General features: G+C 43.9%; 1 protein-coding gene across 1 annotated transcript in view; it reads right to left on the reverse strand.

Moving 5' to 3' along the window:
* LAMB1 (laminin subunit beta 1) overlaps nucleotides 1–21,679 on the reverse strand; it is a 97,044-nt gene that overhangs the window by 63,312 nt on the left and 12,053 nt on the right. Inside the window, exons 4-8 of the mRNA XM_063927079.1 lie at nucleotides 6,945–7,080; nucleotides 4,857–4,930; nucleotides 4,126–4,314; nucleotides 3,951–4,014; nucleotides 1,830–2,032 (exon numbers count right to left, since the gene is read on the reverse strand). Coding sequence (XP_063783149.1) covers nucleotides 1,830–2,032; nucleotides 3,951–4,014; nucleotides 4,126–4,314; nucleotides 4,857–4,930; nucleotides 6,945–7,080 — 666 coding nt within the window. The remainder of the gene's footprint in view (nucleotides 1–1,829; nucleotides 2,033–3,950; nucleotides 4,015–4,125; nucleotides 4,315–4,856; nucleotides 4,931–6,944; nucleotides 7,081–21,679) is intronic.

Raw genomic sequence — 21,679 nt, forward strand, 5'->3', positions numbered from 1 at the left:
AGCCAATCAGGTGAGCGCAACTTCGCTTCCTGATTGGCTTTAGAGACCTTTGTGTGACAGCTGTCACTGACAGGTCTCATTCGTGGAAAGGGGTCTCATGTGTCAGCATGGGACCCCTTTCAGTCCGGTGGCCCGTGTGTTCGTTTTCTTTTTTTGCCAAGTACGTGGATGTATCTCTGGACCATGGCTGAGGTGAGTATATTGATCTTTTATTTTCAGGTATCCGTGGATTCTACATGGAGAAGAGGACCGATGTCGGCGTGTGAACATAGGTAAGTATGTGTGTGTCGACGTATGAAATAAAGTTTTACTGTCACGGTGTGTGTGTCCTGTTTTTATTTGGGTATTTTTTTCCCAGTAGTACTACAGGTACCAGCGGGCCCATTTTTCTCCCGCATGCTGGTACTTGTGGTTCTCCAAGTACCAGCTTGCGGGGGAGGCTTGCTGGGACTTGTAGTACTGATGGAAAAAACAATATTCTTTTCATTATCACAAAAGGCTATCAGCCCCCCCATCCGCAGCCCATTGGATGGGGGGGGACAGCCTCGGGCTTCACCCCTGGCCCTTGGGTGGCTGGGGGGGGGACCCCTTGATTGAAGGGGTCCCCACTCCCCAAGGGTACCCCGGCCAGGGGTGACTAGTTGGATATTTAATGCCACGGCCGCAGGGCACGGCATAAAAGTGACCCCCGGCTGTGGCATTATCTGTCCAGCTAGTGGAGCCCGATGCTGGTGTGAAAAATCCGGGGGACCCCTGCTCGTTTTGTCCCCCGTATTTTTGGCACCAGCACCAGGCGCAGAGCCCGGTGCTGGTTTTAAAAATACAGGGGATCCCCTGTCTATTTTTTCCCCGCATTTTTAGAACCAGGACCAGCTCGAAGAGCCCGAGGCTGGTTATGCTTTGGAGGGGGGACCCCACGCCATTTTTTTTAAGGATTTTACCGTTCCAGCAATAAAAAAAAATAAAAAAAAAATAATATTTTAAAAAATATATAAATAATATTTGTGCCTCCAAAAAAAAAAAAAAAAAAAAAAATACCTAATCCCTTCTAATATAAATAGATATGCTATTCCTAAAAAAAAAAAAACACCAAAAAAAACATGTTTAAATTTTTTTTTATTGTTTTCACCCTCCAAAGTGTGGCGGATTGAAAATGACGAATTTGCTGTCTAAAAGCACTGCTGTCGAATTTCCAAACTTGAATTGAATATGCTTTTGTCGAATTGCAGCACTTGTTTCATTGCAGAAAAGTCGAATTTGCAAAAATTCGAATTTCAAAAAGTCGAATTTTGAAAGTCCGTTTTTTGGTCGGAAAGCACTGAATTGCATAGGCGAATTTTTTTTTTGGGCGAAAATGACCCGAAATTCGACAATTTCGGGAATTCGACCGCAATTGCATATACCCCTGAGTGTTTAATGAGAGTAAATAGAAACCCCTGAACTGCTATCTTATCAGCACACTTTATTGGCTGGATTTCCATGGCTCTGCTGATTCTATACTACAAAACCAACAAATCGATTTTATTAAAGAATCATTTTAAGTTGGTGGAGCAGTGTAAGTGGGAGGACCATTCTCTTGACCCGCCCCCCCCACCCAATACCCCCACTCCACCTCTGTGTCCTTACAGTCTCCCTCAATGGGCCCTGTTCTTAAATCGGGCCATCAGAGCAACAACAGCAGCTGTTCCCAGGCGCCAGGGGGATTTAGAAACTAGGTGGTAGTGCAGTTTAAATACTTGTAACAAAGTATAAGTAGATTTTGTTATTTACATGAAAAACAATGTTACATAATACAGTATATTGAAAAAGAGACTAGATGGCATAGTTACCATTCCTTCCACATTGTCAGGATAGCCTTTCACTGGGGCACATTCACTAGCATGTCCATAGCAGAAGCAGTTTCCACGAACCACCATGTCATAGATGGCATAGTAATATTTTTCTTTTATTTCAACTCTTGAATCCAACAGGTTGTCGCCCAAAGTGTGGAGCCTCAAGAACTTAATTCTCAGATTTGTGATCCTCAACAAACCTTGGGACAAATAAACATTTAAGAATGTTTGCTAAATGCTATCTAAACATTCAGTGTCGGACTGGGGTATGTAGGTCCCTCCGGGGGAATGCAATGGTAGGGGCCCATGTTTATGGGTGTGGTCAGTCTGCTGAGGGGGTGTGGCCTGCTACCTCATTGGTTTGACTAACCATTAGAGAGTGCAATGTCTTGGCCCCTTCATAAATATATACAATAAATTCAGCTGCTGCATGCATGATAATCTACCAGATTAATAGCAGCAACGCACTGTAGAAAATACACCATAGTCCAGTATAAGGTAACATATGTATAATGTATAATTCAAGTGCACAGTCTAGAACCTGATCCTTAGAGCAGGAGGTGGGTCCCCAGGCAGTGGGGACCACCGGTGGTTTCCCCTGTACCCCTGTTGGCCAGTCCAAGGCTGTAAACATTCATTGCACTAGCTGTAAGACATTATTCAGAAAACACCATAGAAGTAGATCTGTATTTCCATTTGTTTAGTACAGCAGCTCAAAATGATTGTCTAGGTTTTCAGAAGTTAAGAGCATGGTCCATCCATAGACACAGTCAGCTAGTCTCCTGAATATAATCAAATATTTTCTTCCCACTGACCCCACTCTGTTTGGGCTTCAGTGTCCATGAGCTGACACGATAGTGGGTACAGGCACTGAACAGTGTGCGGCAGCGGGATTAGTATAGTAAACCGGCAGCTGGGATCCCGACCGTCAGTATACCGGACAGCGGGATACCGGCAACCGGTATGCCGGCAGCGGGGCGAGCATTAGCAAGCTGCGCACGACACTGGAGTTATTCTCCCTCTATGGGTGTCGTGGACACCCATAAAGGGAGAAAAGCCTGTGGCGGCAGGATTTCAGCGCTATTCAGGATTCTGGCATCGGCATTGTGACATCCGGGATACCAACATGCCTTGATAAAGACCCTGATAGGGTAGAAACTCGTCGGTGGCAGTAGGTGGATTTGGTCACTTGATGCGCAAGGAGAGAGCCAGGAGCTTTTAACACGGACGAGACGCAGGACAGGAGAATCAGCAACATAAAGGGTTTTGGTTTCGATACAGAAAGCCGGTGGACGACCAGCGGCAGGAAAGCCCCCGAGTGCACAGCTCTGGTTAGAAGCTACATTCTCGGAGCAGGGGGAACGCCGTGCTCTAATTCTGGTGTCCGGGAGGTCCGGTGAGATAACCCTGCTTTTTGTTGAAGTCCAATGCTGAACTGTCATATCTGCTGAAAGTCCTTTTTTCCATGAGCACGGATAGAATTCCTTTTTTAGGGTTTCTTAATAAATCATTGACTTTTTCATTAAAATTCTGGCAATACATTTTCTTGTTTGGATATGGAAGCAATACCTGTACCTGTATAAGGAATAAGAACTGCCTGTATATAAATCATTCAAGAAACAGCGCTGTAGAAATTTCCAAGACTCTTTTTGGATTTGGTTTGCTACTGTATCTGTGCTGATTGGCTGATCAGCAACCTCTTGGTACTAACAGCTGCAGTTGATTCCGGAGCGCTCTGAAAGGATCCCTTTTGTTTGTGATTTGCACATAATTGTCATGTTTGTGTGTTCCTAACTCCAAACTAACCGAAAAGGAATAAAGAATCACTGTAGCCCATAACCCCCCTCCCACTAAGAGTAGTAATTAAATAGGAGAACATTAAAAAAAAAGTAAGGCTTTTGAATAAGAAAAGCGTTACTCAGATTAATGCATTACAGACTTGCATATTAGTCATAACCCCTATATAACACCATGCAGTTACTATGTCATGCATCCTGAACGCCGACACATCAACTGCATCCCCGAGACTACATTGCATTTCAGGTTATATTTTACTTGTATGCCAACTGGTTCTAAAACACACTGTAAAGAATAACAATTACACAGTGCACAGCTTACTTTTAATTCTGGTGCTGTATGGATCATCAATTCGAAACGCTGGATCTAAGACACGAAAAATGACCTAAAGCACAAGCAAAAGAAAAAGTCATTAAAAAACAATGACTGGCAAAAAAGAAATAATAATAATAATATCACATATAAAATGTATCCATTATACAAAGGAAAAATCTACCTCTCCCTCAGTTGAAGGTTCAATGTCAGAGTAGCGGGAGTCACAGACGATATCATCTACTTTTTTCATTGGTCCAGCAGAAATCCCAGGAAATGAAGACTCGCAATCATAAGCAAAATATCGGTAGACATTCCATGTTTTACCAAAATCAGATGACCTCTCAATTAACATTGCAGCTGGGCGGAAAGTCTACAGAAAGCAAGACATTTTGTATTAATATAAACATCCGCCTGTAAAACTTAAGCATTAAAATGTGTATAGTCATAGAGCTCTTGGCAAAGCATTCTCAAACATCTGTGCCTGCCAAATACACAAGGGCAGAGCTAAACTGTACTATGCTTAGGAGTAACATAGCACCGTATGTACATTACACGCCATATTTTCTTCCAAGACAGCTGTTTGGATCTCAGACAAAGGCATTGTGTATGCAGATGTTTTACATCAAAAAACACAAGCTAAAATGTGTATATAAGTAAACCTTTAAATCCAGGACATAAAATGAAGTATCAGTTCTTCCTTCCTTTACTAAATTTAAAGAAAGCATTTTAAATTGTTGTAAAACGATGCAGCATATATTAGATTTACTTCTCAAAAACGTCTCCTTTGTAACTTTCCCATGAATTCATTCAACACACTGTGTACAGTTTCCTAACAATAGCCCCTTATACTGTATAAGTTGTTCACACACTGGTAGCAATTGTATCTTCAAGGAGATGTCATGGATTCCTAACCTTAAAGGTCATGATGAGATGAGTGAAATGGAATTCCGCTTCAAGATCCAGCTGAATGGTGACATTTTCCAGGCCTGTATTAAGAAAGTACATATACGTTAGTTTCTATGAATCAATGGTGTCTTCCCTTATGTCTAAGACAGCTTAAAAATACTTGGCCAATGATAACGTGATTACTTGTGCATTTTATATATAAAATAAATAAATAAATAAATAAATATATATATATATATATATATATATACACACATATATACACATATATACGCGTAGATGTATGGCGGCACTCGAACAGACTTTACAAGGTGGATAATCAGGTCATTTATTCGACCACTGCAACCAGTTGCAGTGGTCGAATAAATGACCTGATTATCCACCTTGTAAAGTCTGTTTGAGTGCCGCCATACATCTACGCGTATTATAGTGACCCTGAGTCACGTGGAGGGCACCGCAGCATATATGATTAAGGCATACAGGAGTGCCGGGCTATCCACAGCACGTATATACACATAAATATATATAAAATAAATAATATTTCTAAAAAGTTATTTACTTCCTACTTTTTTGTGGTTTATGTTTTCATTTCATTTCATGTATTCACACAGATGATCGGTTATAATGATACAATACTAACAGTAGATATTTTTTTAATTAATTTGCTCTTTTAAGGGCCCCATACACTAGAACGAGAATGCCCGATTTCATCCAATTTTGGGCATTCGGGCCGATATATCGGGTATTTTGGAGGTGTTTTCGATCCTATGCACGTTCCTGTGAGGTCAGATCGGCTCCCCTAGATCGTTAGTGCTGCACTCGTGATATGTAGGTTCCCGCAGGCATGGCTGGGATCACATACGATTCATTGCATGCAAAATGTACCAAATCGTATGAAATCGTATGGAACCACTCCCGGGAAACTCCCGGGAGAGTTCAAAGGAAATCACCTCCGACTTCAGCCTCAGACATATCATTGTAGTGTATGGGGCCCCTAAGACAATCACAACAAAAAAGCACAAACTTTCCTATTAGACCAAGTTTTTAGAATCACACTTTACCATACAAAAATGTTGTCTGTTGATTAGCTGTATCAAACCACCTACCACTTTCCTCATTCAAGATGCTGCCTTTAAAACATTGGGTATATATACCTAGAGAGACATGTAGGCTAGACTTTGTTCTCAGTTGTCTATGGGACATGATCAGACAATGACGTAGGTCAAAGTGACATGCCCTCTTCAACTAATAAGGTTGTTATATAGTGTCTAGAGTACAATGGAAGTCTGAAGGGGAAGAAGAAAAAAAAAAAAGCAGCTAACTACATTTGCACATAGGGATGCTGTTTTTGCTCTGCTATCCTTAATGGAAATCAGGATTATTTTATACTCACATTGTACACTAGGTAGCTACACACCATAGCCTTGCAGCCAATATTAGGTCTGAGTGAACACATACTTCAATTATAGAACTAAGAATAAACGTATTGCAATTGAAACTGTTATGCATCTTTAAAGTTAAATTGATTCTAATATGAACCAATTTAAAATGCCAATTTTTTTTGTTTTTTTTTTGTTTTAAAGATAAGATTTTTATTGATTTTCAAAACCGTACAAATATAAAAGGGGAAAGGGTACAGAAATAAGAAAAGGGAGAGGGAAGGGGAAAGGGAAAAGTACATACAGCTTCTTCAGGTGTGATACTTGAATTACACACATCAGTAGACCTAGTGTCTGTCCCTGGTAGTGAGCATCAAGGACTAACAAAAATAATAGTGCTTTAATGACAGGGTAGAGCATTATGTCCAATGTTAGGAAAATACCAAATTGGTGGTTACATATTGAAATACGAAAGTATACCTGGAAATACCTAGAAATGTATTTGGAGGTTAGTCTATGGGTAAAACGCATAGGGTGAGCTTCCTTATACCTGGTCCACACTGCCCATTTAGCCGCGTGTCCGATCATCGGAGAGACAAAGGGGACACCGGCGGTCTCGAACTCAAAATGGGATTGCACTGCAGTTTCAACAGCAGATATTGTGGGAATAAAGGATGTGCGCCAAAAATTGCAATTTTTATTCTGCAGTAATTACCATTTTCAGACTGCCACCACAGATTAAGACGATTTGGATCAAAAGTAGTGACCACATTTTCAATGCGATGACTCTCCGTATTGTCTTCAGCATTATAAGGCAATCGGGAGTCACATATAAAGCATTTCTTTTCATCCTGGAAGGAAGAATAAACAGGTTTTACAGTTTAATCAAATTATCAATGACTTCATGACAATCTTCAGCATAAAAAAGGTACACATTACACTAATTGGCCATTTCACTTCCAACTGTAAAAAATAAAATAAAAACAACTCATTGTTCTGTATACACAAAGATAAACAAATACAAAACTATAGACTAGAATGACAGTAATTTTCAATTGGCAGCCAATGTTCCATTTAACTTGAGCAATCCAGAAGAAATTACATGACCAATATAATGTGGGCTTGATGTTGAAGTAAAAAAAATATAAAAAAATTATATATATATATATATACATATACACACAAATAGAGAATTCAGCACTCACCATAGCAAGCTCATATATATATTCACTACGATATGCCGGCAGTCGGGCTCCCGGCGACCAGCATACCGGCGCCGGGAGCCCGACCGCCGGCTTACCGATACTAGCTGGAGTACCCAGACTTTAAGAATGTCTGTTGTCAAAATTAAATTGCAATATTATTCACACAGTATAAAGAACATTGTAGATAGCTGAATACCCGTGCTTCGCTACGGGATGAGGATGGTAAATTAAAATAATAGTTGTTCGTTAATTACGTTGGTTGGAGATCTAGTATATAGGCATATCTTGCTTGCCTGACGCACTGTGTGTAGTGGCCGGACCCCTTTTTGGTCCCCCAAAGGATCCTGCTCTTCCCACTATACAACTCTCAGTCTGTGGCTTCCTGCTGCCTCCATTCCCCTCCTCACATCATGTCAGTGCCCCTGTGAAATTATTGATTTATTTATAGTTTCCTATATAGCGCAGCACATTTTGTATCTCCTGATATACTCTGTGCTGCTGGGGGTCCATGCTACGTCCACTATATAACGCTCTGTGTGTGGCTTTGTGCTACCTGCATTCCCCTGCTCACATCATGTCACTGGCCCTGTCACATGCATCCCTGTCATCACTGACATATGCATGTCCTGATATAGTCTGTGCTGCTGGCTCACCCCTAGGGGTGCTAGTGGTGTGTTACCACCACAATGTTTGTTCCCAGAGTGTAAGACATGTGTAGCAAGATTGGTGTAAATTGCTCCAGGCATTCTAGAGTTATGCTGTCTGCTGAAAAACTCTGTGCTGCTGCCTCGCCCCTAGGGGTGACAGAGGCGTCTTTCCCCCACACATTGTTTATTTCTAACTTGCAAGTCATATGTGTACCAAGTTTGTTGTAAATTGGTCCAAGCATTCGGGAGTTATGCCGTCTCATGAAATACTTTGTGCTGCTGTCCCACGCCTAGGGGTGTCTAACCTCCACAGAGTTTGTTCCCAGATTGTAAGTAAGATGTGTACCAAGTTTGGTGTAAAGTGCTCCAGGCCTTCATCAGTTATGCTATCTGCTGACATACTCTGTGCTGCTGTCCCACCCCTAGGGGTAGTAGGGGTGTCTGACCCCTACAGTGTTTGTACCCAGAGTGAAAGTCATATGTGTACCAAGATTGGTGTAAACTGCTGCAGGCATTCCAGAGTTATGCGGTCTGCTGAAATACTCTGTGCTGCTGTCCCGTCCCCCCAGGGGTGCTAGGGATTTCTAATTCTTTTAGTTGTCTCCAGCATGTTTTAATACAATCGTATGCCAAATTTCACGATCTTCGCTTGTAAACTCTAGATTTGTATAGAAAGACAGACAGAAGAAAACATTTTCACTTTTATATAGTATGTACAGTATATATCTATATCTGTCTAAAAAATGGGCACGGGCCTGGGTACTGAGGAGAGGGTGTAACCAAACCCGTGAGGTGTGGTCACTTTCCTTAAAAAATACAAATAAAAAAATATATTGTTGGTTGCACAGACAAATACCACTAACCTCAACCCTACATCCCTTTCCTCCTCCCGATGGACAAAAAACTGCTCACTTCCCCACGATTCCCAAAGAGATCGCTCTCCTCAACTACAAATCCTCCTCCATGCACACAGACCAGTAACCTCAACCCTACACCTCCCTCCACCCCAACACAGACCGCTCATACTTACATGCTCCTCCTGGATTGCTACAACTCATTCATCAACTTATTTTTGGCTGCTGACCTGCTCTTCCTAGGGGATTGACGGATGATTGGGCAGTATGGATGGTGTAATGGTTAGCATTACAGCATTGAGGTTGTGGGTTTAAATTCCCACCACGGCCCTAATAATGTTGAGTGTGTATATCCTCCCTGTACTTGCATGGGTTTCCTCTTGGTACTTCGGTATCCTCCCACAATCCAAACACACACACAGCCATGCCCCCAAATACACTGTTTGGGATTGTTGTCTGCCATTCCCAGCACTTTGGAGCACAGGTGGACACTCAGGGCAACTTCAGCAGCATGGCAAAGTCGGGCTATGTCCCTCTTAACAGCTGATCTGGACCCAGGCCGGGCCCCTCCAACAAGCCCGGCCTATTAGTAACTGCTACCACCCCTCTCTGCGCTCTTGTGTATGTATATAAGCAATCATAATACCCAAGTAGCGGGGCATCAGAACCCAAAAATAAGGTGCGATTGCAGGCAGTGGGGAGGAACTGACTGTATCTGAGGGAAGAGGGTCCTGCTCGTGAACATCTGAGATCCGCATCCTGTGGGTCTATTATGGAGCAAACGTGAGGTCGGGGGGGAATACTGTGTGAGGTGCTTGTGAGGGATTTTGGGATGAGAAAAGTCTGTTTCTAGCTGTTTATTATTCACTCTTGGAATTATGACTAATGGGCGGCACTTTTGAAGGTTGTTTGGCCGTACATACGGATCTTGAAATCTATCAGGCTGCCCATTGCTGGTATACTAGCATCTCTTAAAAGAAATGAAGTTCTCATAATATATATGTATAGTTTTTCTTAAGAGGGCAGTTTAATTACTTTATGGTTTATCTGAAATCCATGTCCATTCTAGCCTATCTGCTGCATGTGCCTTATGGAATGCACGCACTGTTTGTAACAAATTAACATCCATCCATTACCTCTTCATATCTAGCAACTTCAATCTGCTGGCTATAACAGAAACCTAGCTCACAAAATCAGACACAGCCTCCCCTGCAGCGTTATCACATGGTGGTCTCCACTTTACACATATCTCCAGGCCTGGTAACCATAAAGGAGGAGGAGTTGTACTTTTACTTTCACAATATTTTGCATACACTGTTCTACCACAGGTTCCATCACTCACATTTACATCATTTGAAGTAGATTCCATTAGGGTTTATTCTCCTTTCTCTCTAAATGTTGCAGCTATCTATCGCCCACCTGGGCATCCCAAACAATTTCTGGAAGATATTTCTGCCTGGCTACCTCGCTTCCTATCCTCTCCACCATTATCATGGGTGATTTCAATATTGCTATTGATTGTCCAAAATCTGCTGCTCACGCCTCCAAACTACTCTCTCTAACCTCCTCTCTTGGCCTCTCCCAAATGGACTGACTGCTCTACTTATCAGGAGGGCCACTGCCTTGATCTAGTATTCACCAAACTATGCTCCATTTCTGAACTCACTAACACTCCTTTCCCCCTCTCAGGTCACAACCTTATCATCTGCATGCTCTCCTCTGTTAATTCAAACTCTGTGTTGCTGAAGTCCTCCAATCCTCCTCAAACCCGCAGAAATATTAACACAATTAATCTTCAAGAACTTTCCACCTCACTCAAGCAACTGCTTTCACCTATTTCTGCATTCACCTCTCCTGAGATAGCTGTATCACACCTGAACCAGACTCTAGAACTAGCCCTTGATGAAGTGGCTCCAGCTACCCATCACACTCCACGTAGGCCTAGATGTCAACCATGGCATTCTAAATTAACAAGACAACTACAAAAACTCACACATAAACTTGAACGTCAGTGGCAGAAATCAAGTGACTTCCTCACATATAAGACTGTCTACCACTCTTAAAGAAATGCCCTGGACACTGCCAAACAAACATATTTCCAAACTCTTATCTCTGCTCAAGTCTCTAACCCCAAACGACTATTTAACACATTTAAATCACTTCTGAATCCTCCCTCACCTACCCCACCAGCCACTATCAAGGCACAGGATCTTGCTTCCTACTTCAAGGAGAAGATTAGAGATGAAATGGTATGCTCTTTGGCAGCCAGTGACCTGCTCAGTTCTTTACCTGAACCCTCTGGCACTTTCTCTTCATTTGATCCTACAAATGAAGATGAAGTAGCATCACTCTTCTCATCCTGCTTCTCTATTACCTCTCCTCTTGATCCTTTACCCTCACAAATAAGAAAAGCTCTGTCTTCGGTGCTCATCCCTACCTTAACTAACATCTGTAATCTCTCTCTCTACTAGTATTTTTCCTTCACTCTTCAAGCATGCAGTGATTACTCCCATTTTGAAAAAACAAAAGCAGCAGTTCCGCCCCGTTCCGGCTAACTATTACCCTTGCTTTTACTCACACACAAGGCCATTAACCAAACTACACCAACGTACATCACTTCTCTTATCTCAAAATATCTCCCAACCCGACCTCTTCGCTCTTCACAAGACCTGCATCTCTCATCCACACTCATTACTCGCTCCCACTCACGATTGCAGGATTTTCATCGGGCTGCATCCACTCTGTGGAATGCCCTACCATGCACAATAAGACTCTCCTCTAGTCTCCAAACCTTCAAGCGTTCCCTGAAAACTCACCACTTCAGTCAAGCTTATCAAATTCCAGAACCACCCACATAACTTTCATAAACCTTCCAATCAAATTGCATCCACTCTACAGTCCACACATACCCTCACGTCTTCTCAGTCTTCACTTTCCCTTCCTCTCATTGCTGTATGACCATATCATACAGCCCACCAAGAACCTTTGCAATCTGGTGGACAACTATGCACTACATAGCACCTATCCTTGTGTATCCATGCCTATTTCCCTATAGATTGTAAGCTTGCGAGCAGGGCCTTCCTACATCTATGACTGTTTGTTATTACCCAGTTTTGTTCTATCATTGTTATTTCCTGTGCAGAGGGTCAGCTGACCCTCTGTTGTGCTCCCCTCTTTAAATTTCCTGTTCACTGTGCTATTACTTGTTGTATCACAGCAGCATGTTTCTAGGCTGACAGTCCTGTAAACAGCAACCACAGGAAGCCATTGTTTGTTATGCGGAAATATTTTTGTTTATGTAAATATTTTAAAATTCTTCGGAAAGAGCGAGAATTATCTCTGGAAACAGTCAATAATACTGAAGAGTGCCATTGCCTAAACATGGAATAATTCAGGCCATTTCTGTATTACTTTCTAAAAAGGTCCATAAAAACCCAAAATATGTCTTGGCCCATAGAGAAGAGCTAGTGATTACTTTATAAAAATTATATATTATATATATATATATATATACACATATATTTTTTTGCTTATAGTAAGTGGAGCACCACTATTGGCCCTCGGGAAGCAGAATGACTAGGCCTACTAGCAATTACTCCATAGAACCCTCAAGGCACTAGCTGCAAAGGGTTACTGTGATTAGGAAGTGGTCTAGACAGTGCTCTTTACTTGGGGAAAGCTAAAAAAAAAAAAATGTAATTGGAATTTGTTAAAAACCAGCAGAAACAGATATTTAAGCTAGTTTTGCTGATAATGTATTAAAAATGAAATGGATCAAAAATAGGATTTTAATACCTACCGGTAAATCCTTTTCTCTTAGTTTGTAGTGGATGCTGGGGACTCCGTAAGGACCATGGGGTATAGACGGGATCCGCAGGAGACGTGGGCACACTATAAGACTTTGAATGGGTGTGAACTGGCTCCTCCCTCTATGCCCCTCCTCCAGACCTCAGTTAGAAAACTGTGCCCAGGGAGACGGACATTTCGAGGAAAGAATTTATTGTTTAAACACGGTGAGTGTCATACCAGCTCACACCACGAACATACCGCAAAACGCGGCATTCAATAGAATACCAGCCAACGGCATGAAAATATACACAGCCACATGCTGAGAGAATATGTAACACAACCTGTGTGTCAACACAACCAATAAGAAGACACCGCATGCCATGGCATGAAACAACGTCAGCAACAGCCTGACAGAAAAGAAACACCACAAGAGTTTAACCATAACCAATAACTGCAGACACAGTACGCACTGGGATGGGCGCCCAGCATCCTCTACGGACTAAGAGAAAAGGATTTACCGGTAGGTATTAAAATCCTATTTTCTCATACGTCCTAGAGGATGCTGGGGACTCCGTAAGGACCATGGGGTTTATACCAAAGCTCCAGACCGGGCGGGAGAGTGCGGACGACTCTGCAGTACCGATTGAGCAAACAAAAGGTCCCCATCAGCTAGGGTATCAAACTTGTAGAGCATAGCAAAAGTGTTTGAACCTGACCAAATAGCCGCTCGGCAAAGTTGAACCACCGAGACTCCTTGGGCATCCGCCCAAGAAGAACCCGTCTTCCTAGTAGAATGGGTCTCCACCGACTTCGGTAACAACAATCCAGCCGTAGAACGAGCACGCCGAATCGTATCACAGATCCAGCATGTAACAGACTGCATAGACGCAGGCTCCCCAATCATGCTGGAAGCATACCAGACAAACAGAGCCTCTGTTTCCCCATTCTGAGCCAAATTAGCGACCTAAATATTCAAAGCCCTGACTACACCGAGAGACTTTGAATCAGCTAATGCCTAAGTAACCACCAGCATCAAAATAGACTGATTTCTGCGAAACCCAGAAACCACATTTGGCAGAACTATTATCCGAGTTCTCAATTCCTCTCTAGCCACACGGAAGATCAAACAGGGCTCTTGTGAGACAAGACCGCTACTTCGGACACCCGCCTTGCGGATGCCAAAGCCAATAGCATAACCACTTTCCAAAAGAGAAATTTTAACACAACCTTTCACAAAGGTTCCAAACAGTGTGAGACAAGAAAACGCAACACCACGTCAAGGTCCCACGGTGCCAACGGGGGCACAAATGGAGGTTGGATGTGCAGTATTCCTTTCACGAAGGTCCGAACTTCTGGAAAGGTTGCCAATTCTTTCTTGAAAGAAAATTTATAAGGCCAAAACCGCACTTAAATGGAGCCTAACTTTAGACCTGCACCCACACCTGCTCGCAAAGAATGGAGAAGAACGACTCAGCTGCAAGTCTTCCGTAGTAGCCTTTTTGGATTCACACCAAGACACATATTGTCTCCAAACATGGTGGTAAGGCTTTGCCGTAACTTTTTTTCTAGCCAGAAGAAGTGTGGAAATTACTTCACTGGGAATACCCTTTCTGGCTATGATATGGCGTTCAACCGCCACGCCGTCAAACGCAGCCACGGTAAATCTTGATACACGCCCGAATCTTGCTGTAACAGTTCCTCACGTAGAGGAAGAGGCCATGGATCTTCTATGAGTAAATCTTGAAGAACTGGATACCAAACCCTCCTTGGTTAGAGCGGAACAATGAGGATCGCCTGAACCTTTGTTCTTCTTACGTTTATCACCTTCCGAAGAGTGAAAACGGAGGGGACACATAGACAGACTGAAAACACCCAAGGTGTCCCGAGGACGTCCCCTGCTATAGCTTGAGTGTCCCCTGACCCGGAACAATATCCCTGAGATCTCTCGTTGAGGTAAGACGCCAACATGTCCACTTGAGGCACTCCTCAAAGACTTGTCACTTCAGGGAGAACTTCTCGATGACGACTGTATTTCTCCCGGATGGCGATCACGTCTGCAGAGGAATCTATTTCTCAGTCGTTCACATCCGGAACGAAGACTGCTAATATAGCGTTTACCAGTTTTTTCACCCAGCGGAAAACCTTTTTCGGCTTCTGCCATTGCCGCTTTTCTCCTTGTTCCACCCTAGCGGCTTACTTACGCCACTGCTGTCAAGTTGTCCGACAGAAATAACACGGGCAGATCACGAAGCATATGTTCATTGAAAATAGCTCTTAAATCAAGAAAGCACATTGCAGACAAGCTTCGCAGCTTGACCCTTTCCTCTGGAAATACTTTCCTTGCAAGGACTGCTCCCCAGTCTCGGAAATCTGCATGCATGGACACCAGGATCTCATCCTGGATTCCGAACTTTCGTGCCTCTAGGAGGTGGGAACCAAGCAGACAACACAGGAGTGATAACCTGGCCATTAGGATTATATTCCGGTGCATGTGCAGGCGAGACCCGGACCACATTCCCAACTGGTCCCTTGAAAACCACTGTGGCATTTGACCTGCTCACCGAAAAGGCCTCTTCGGCCGCACCCATCTGCTTCATCAACGGAACATATTGATGGATTGTCACTGCAAATCTGAGCCGACTCTGGATCCTCAGACCTCTTTCCACAGGAAAAACACAGAACATCAACCGTTCAGTATCTACTCTGACACCCACCTCCGACATCTGCGTCGTTGGGAACAACAGCCATTCCCCGTGTTGAAGAACAGTCAGAGAGAAACAACGATTTGCACCACTTTTTTCTCGACCTCGCCCTAATCAGGAGAGCGTCTCAGTACAGAATAATAATGGCTCTTACTATTGAAAACCATCATACTGCCATCACTCCGGTGAAATGGCAAAGACACTCCTGGATATCCACCCAGGTAAACTGAATGCGGAGAACAACGCATCTAAACCTCTTATTCTTTTTTTTTTTAATTTTTTTTTTTTAACAGGAACAGCAGGACAATGCCCTGAACCTGACGCACCTCTGGTATGGCGTCGCGTACTACCTCCCCTTCCAGAGGGGAAACGGCAAGATCTATTAGAAAATCAGTGAGGGGAAACATCTGTAACCCCAGAAAGTCCCCCTTTTGATTCTATAATTAACTCACAGGTCCTAGTCTATTCCCGGACTAACTGAAAAGTAGTAGACGAGTCCCCACCGGAGTGGGTTCCAGCTAGATAGACTCAACAACATGTGGTGGATGTGGTAGAAACAGAAAATGACATCCGCTTCTGCGAACCTAACAAGGCTGCAGAACTCTTACCTTTTCACCTTCCACTGTCTGCACAGAAAAGGAAAAAAGAACGGTATCGAACCGGTTAAAATGACTGCATCCCACAAAAGAATGCGTCACCAACCGTTGTGAGGGAATCTAACTCACGAAGTTAGATTTATCAGCAGTATCCGCCGAGATTGACTGAACTGAGGCATCCCCAAACAGCAGTACACCGTCCCAGGGAAAAACTCCAGTATCTCTCGGAGTCAGCCTCAGCATTCCTCCGGCCACACCTCCTGTATACGCACGGCAGCCTGCCGCAATGTTATAGAGAAGAACCAACATAAGGAACATCCCCTCTCTCTTTAGGGTAATTCTATCGGATGCCTTTCCGAATATAAAACACTCCCTCATGTGCATGTAATGCCAATAAACCCAAAGCATAGAAATAAAATATCACTTAGCTTCCTGTATACGATCCTTTGAGACAGGGCCCCCGTGTCGACCAGGAGTTGACTTTCACAGTATTCTATCCGCTGCGGGAAAAGAATAAACATTCGGACTCCTTGAGAGGATCTGAGACCAACTCGTCACGGCCGACCTAGAGCTTTAGCAACAGAGCGACCAGCACATGAGAAGGAATACTATTACTTCAGCATTCATTATAAATCATAATATGAATATACATAATGTAATACACACAAATCCTAAATATAATATAATATATATATATATATATATATATATATATATATATATATATATATACACACGCACACATATATATATATATATACACACACACACACACACATTTTATATATATATATATATATATATATATATATATATATATATATATATATATATATACTTACACACATATATCATACATATAAGCGGATTGTCCGGAGCCTTCGGGTCCCTAGTGACATTAATGTGTACTGAATGTGTATGACCATGTACTGAGTGCCCCAGTTGTGGATCTACCAGGAAACATTATAGTCGACAGAAAACCTAGTATTCGTCGACAGCAGGGAGTAGTAACCAGGCAAAATAACATTCTTGCGACCTCGAGGGCAGTATACATATATAATTTTAAAATCACTCTCCCACAAATACTACCATGTCTGTGCTCGAGCTACAGGCCCATGGAACCGTACCATACATATAAATATATATACAGGTATAAGTTAGTTACAGCATGTCAATTTACACCCGGTAATAACAATTGGTGCCGACAGGGTCACCCACATACTACTGTGTCTCCCATAAGTGTTTACTTTTGACAAGTATACCACTACCGACCTGTTTACTGTATCAAGTACCAACAGGCGTCGGCGATGCAGACAGTGAACCCCATAGGTGTTTGTGACAGAACACTCACGCATGTCGACACAAGTGAACTATAGTGGGTATATCTGACAGGGAGCACACAGAGAATATACACAACAATGATTACATGCCCTTTCTAAAAGCAAATAGTGTTATATATCCCTCAACATAACACTAAAAGACTGTGCCCCCCCCCTTGTTTGTGTTGTACACATCTTTTGGCGGGGACAGTGAGAAAATGGCGCTGAACACTGTGTGTGAGGGCTAAGCCCCGCCCCTCATCGGCACGCTTCAGCCCCATTATCTATTGTTCTATATGCAGGCAGGGGACCGTATATAGTGTATACTCACTATATACCTCCTTAACAATATACATATTGCTGTCCAGGGCGCCCATTCCCCCCCCCCCCCCCCCTGCGCCCAATATAAACCGTTGGGGTGTGGGAGCACTGGCGCGACCGCTGCTATGTACTGGCGGGGGTATCGTATGCAGTGCCCGGGGCCCGACTATGCTCTTTTGCCAGTCCAAAACGAGACCTCAGTAACTGCTGCCCAGGGCGCTCCCCCCCAGCGCCCTGCACCCTGTGAGTGCCGTTGGTGTGTGGGAGCATGGAGCACAGCGCTACCACTGCGCTTACCTCCGTTACTGAAGTCTTCTGCCGTCTGACGCCTTCTGTTCTTCTCATACTCACCCGGCTTCTTTCTTCTGGCTTCTGTGAGGGGGGTGACGGCGCGGCTCCGGGAACAAGCAGCTAGGCGAACCAAGTGATCGAACCCTCTGGAGCTAATGGTGTCCAGTAGCCTAAGAAGCAGAGCCCTTGAACTAAGAAGAAGTAGGTCTGACTTCTCTCCCCCAAGTCCCACGATGCAGGGAGCCTGTAGCCAGCAGGTCTCCCTGAAAATAAAAAACCTAACAATAAAGTCTTTAGAGAAACTCAGTAGAGCTCCCCTAGTGTGTGTCCAGTCACTCCTGGGCACAAAGTCTAACTGAGGTCTGGAGGAGGGGCATAGAGGGAGAAGCCAGTTCACACCCATTCAAAGTCTTATAGTGTGCCCATGTCTCCTGCGGATCCCGCCTATACCCCATGGTCCTTACGGAGTCCCCAGCATCCTCTAGGATGTATGAGAAATTATGTATAAAGCATTGCCTAATTGAACCATCATTACTGCCTAGAGCAGAGGTGTGCTTCTCAGTACCCCAAGCAGAGTGCTTATCTTTTATTTGGGCCCCAATTGTCAGATATCAATAAAGGGTGTGGAATGAACAGTCGATATTCCTTTCGACATGGACATTAGACAGACAAACTGTCTACATGGTTAAAATTATAAATAGTAACTAGGGAAAAGGGAATGGGTAAAACAGTCAATGAGCACAGGACTTCCTGACAGGAAACTTCAGAAGCAATGGTGACATAAGACAATCCACATCAAAGTTATAAACTGACCACCTGGAAAGACGTAAATAATCATAATAGCAGGTAAAGGTGCACCCAGAGAGTACAAAACATTGTTTGGGACAACTAGTAAGGGCACTCAGCCTATGTCTATAATGTAACGTTTTAGGTATGCATTAAAAATGAGGTCATCTTAGGGTGAATAAAAGTCCATAAGGAGAAAGAACCATAGCAGATGTGTGAGAAGGAGCTCTCAGTGAAGACATGAGGGACAAAAAAAAATAGGATTTTAATTACCTACCGGTAAATCCTTTTCTCGTAGTCCATAAGGGATATTGGGGAGACTTAGGGCCTAATTCAGATCTGTTCGCTTGCTAGCATTTTTTGCTGCGCAGCGATCACGTAACTACTGCGCATGCGTATGCACTGCAATGCACCAGCGCGTCATATGGGTACAAAGCGGATCGTTGCTGTGCACTGGTTCTAGTGAAGAATCCATTCGCACAGCCGATCACAAGGAGATTGACAGGAAGAGGGCATTTGTGGGTGTCAACTGACCGTTTTCTGGGAGTGTTTGGGAAAATGCAGGCATGTCCATGCGTATGCAGGGCGGGTGTCTGATGTTAATTCCGGGCTCGAATAGGCTGCAGTGATCGCAGCGGCTGAGTAAGTTCAGAGGTACTCAGAAACTGCAGAAACTGTTTTTGTACAGGGCGGCTGCACATGTGTTCGCACACTTGCAAAGCTAAAACAAACTTCCCTATAGGCGTTGTCTATCTGTTCGCAGCGCTGCAAAAAATAGCTAGCGAGCAAACAGATTTGAATTAGGCCCTTAGTATGATGGGGTATAGATGAGGTCCAAATGAGCCGGTGCACTTTAAATTTCTTCACTGGGTGTGCTGGCTCCTCCACTCTATGCCCCCTCCCACAGGCAGTTGAAAAGGAGAAAGGACATATATGAGAGATGGAACATAACAATCAGTGGTGAGATTTATACACCAGCACACCACTAACATACAACAACCAGCAATGGCTGGTAACAACAACAACAACAACAACAACAACAGCTGAACAGCTAACCACATACAAGAGAACCTGCAGAAAAGTCAATGCACTGAGGCGGGCGCCCAATATCCCTTATGGACTACGAGAAAAGGATTTACCGGTAGGTATTTAAAATCCTATTTTCTCTAGCATCCATAAGGGATATTGGGGAGACTTAGTATGATGGGGACGTGCCAAAGCTTCCAGAACGTGCAGGAACATGTGGAGACTGCTGCAGCACCACCTGCCCAAACTGGGTATCCTCTATCAAATTTGTAGAACTTCACAAAAGTACTCTTCCCCGACCAGGTAGCAGCTCGGCATAGTTGCAAGGCCTAGACTCCACGGGCAGCCGCCCAGGAAGAGCCCACTTATCTTGTACAGTGGGCCTCCAAAGACTTAGTAACAGGTAAGGCTGCCGACACATAGGCCTGTTGGATAGTAAGCCGAAGCCAACGAGCAATGGACTGCTTCGAAGCAGGACAACCCTTTTTCTGTGCATCATAGAGGACAAACAAGGAATCCGTCTTTCTGATCCGAGCCGTCCACTTGACATATATCTTCAAGGCTCGCACAGCATCCAATGCCTCCGGAGGAGCAGAAGAGTCCGAAATGGATGGAACCACAATAGGTTGATTCAGGTGAAATGCCGAAACAACCTTTGGTAGGAACTGCTGCCGAGTCCTGAGCTCCACTCTGTCCTCGTAAAAGACCAAATATGGACTTTTACACGATAAGGCCCCCCAATTCTAAGACACGTCTAGCAGAAGCCAGGGCAAGTAACATCATGTCTTCCACATGAGGTACTTGTCTTTTACAGTCATCAGAGGTTCAAACCAGGAGGACTGTAGAAATTCCAACACCACATTCAAATCCCAGGGTGCCGTAGGCGGCACAAAAAGGAGGTTGTATGTGGAGTACCCCTTGCAAGAAGGTCTGAACTTTTGGCAATAGCGCCAAATTCTTCTGGAAGAAGATTGAGAGAGCTGAAATCTGGACCTTGATGGAACCCAGACGTAAGCTCTTATCCACACCAGCCTGCAGCAAATGTAAGAAACGTCCAAAGTGGAACTCTGCAGGTGGATACGTGCATTCCTCGCACCAAGAAACATATTTTCTCCAAATATGATGATAGTGTTTTGACGTCACAGGTTTCCTGGCCTGAACCATGGTAACAATTACCATTTTTGGAAAGACCCTTGTGAGCTAGGATGTTACGCTCAACCTCCATGCAGTCAAACGAAGTCGCCGTAAGTCCGAGTAGACAAACGGTCTTTGCTGAAGAAGATCGCTTCTTAGTGGTGGAGGCCAAGGGTCTTCAACGGACATGTCCAGAAGATCCACATACCACACCCTCCGAAGCCAATCCAGGGCAATCAGAATTGCCTGGACTCCCTGATTTTTGATTCGCTCGAGCACCCTTGGGAGAAACGGAATCAGAGGAAACAGGTAGACCAGCCAGTAAGGCCAAGGTAAAGTCAGTGCATCCACTGCCCTCGCCTGAGGTTCCCTGGTTCGTGAGCAATACCAGTGAAGCTTCTTGTTGAGTCGAGAAGCAATCATGTCTATCTGTGGGCAGCCCCACCGGTGGATGACCTGCTGGAACACATGATGGTAGAGTCCCCACTCTCCCGGGTGGAGATCGTGATGACTCAGGAAGTCCGCTTCCCAGTTGTCCACATCCAGAATGAAGATTGCCGACATTGCTTTTGCATTTCTTTCCGCCCAGAGGAGTATCTTTGACACCTCTCGCATGCAGGCTCTGCTTTTTGTCCCTCCTTACCGATTGATGTACGCCACTGCAGTGGTGTTGTCCAACTGAACCTGGATCGCGTGATCCGTGAGCAGAGGAGAGTCCTGAAGCAGAGCACTGTAGATTGCCCGAAGTTCCAGAATGTTGATCGGAAGGAGGGCTTCGTG

The sequence above is a fragment of the Pseudophryne corroboree genome, chromosome 6 (assembly GCF_028390025.1).
Source record: "Pseudophryne corroboree isolate aPseCor3 chromosome 6, aPseCor3.hap2, whole genome shotgun sequence".
In the NCBI taxonomy this organism is placed as follows: Eukaryota; Metazoa; Chordata; class Amphibia; order Anura; family Myobatrachidae; genus Pseudophryne; species Pseudophryne corroboree.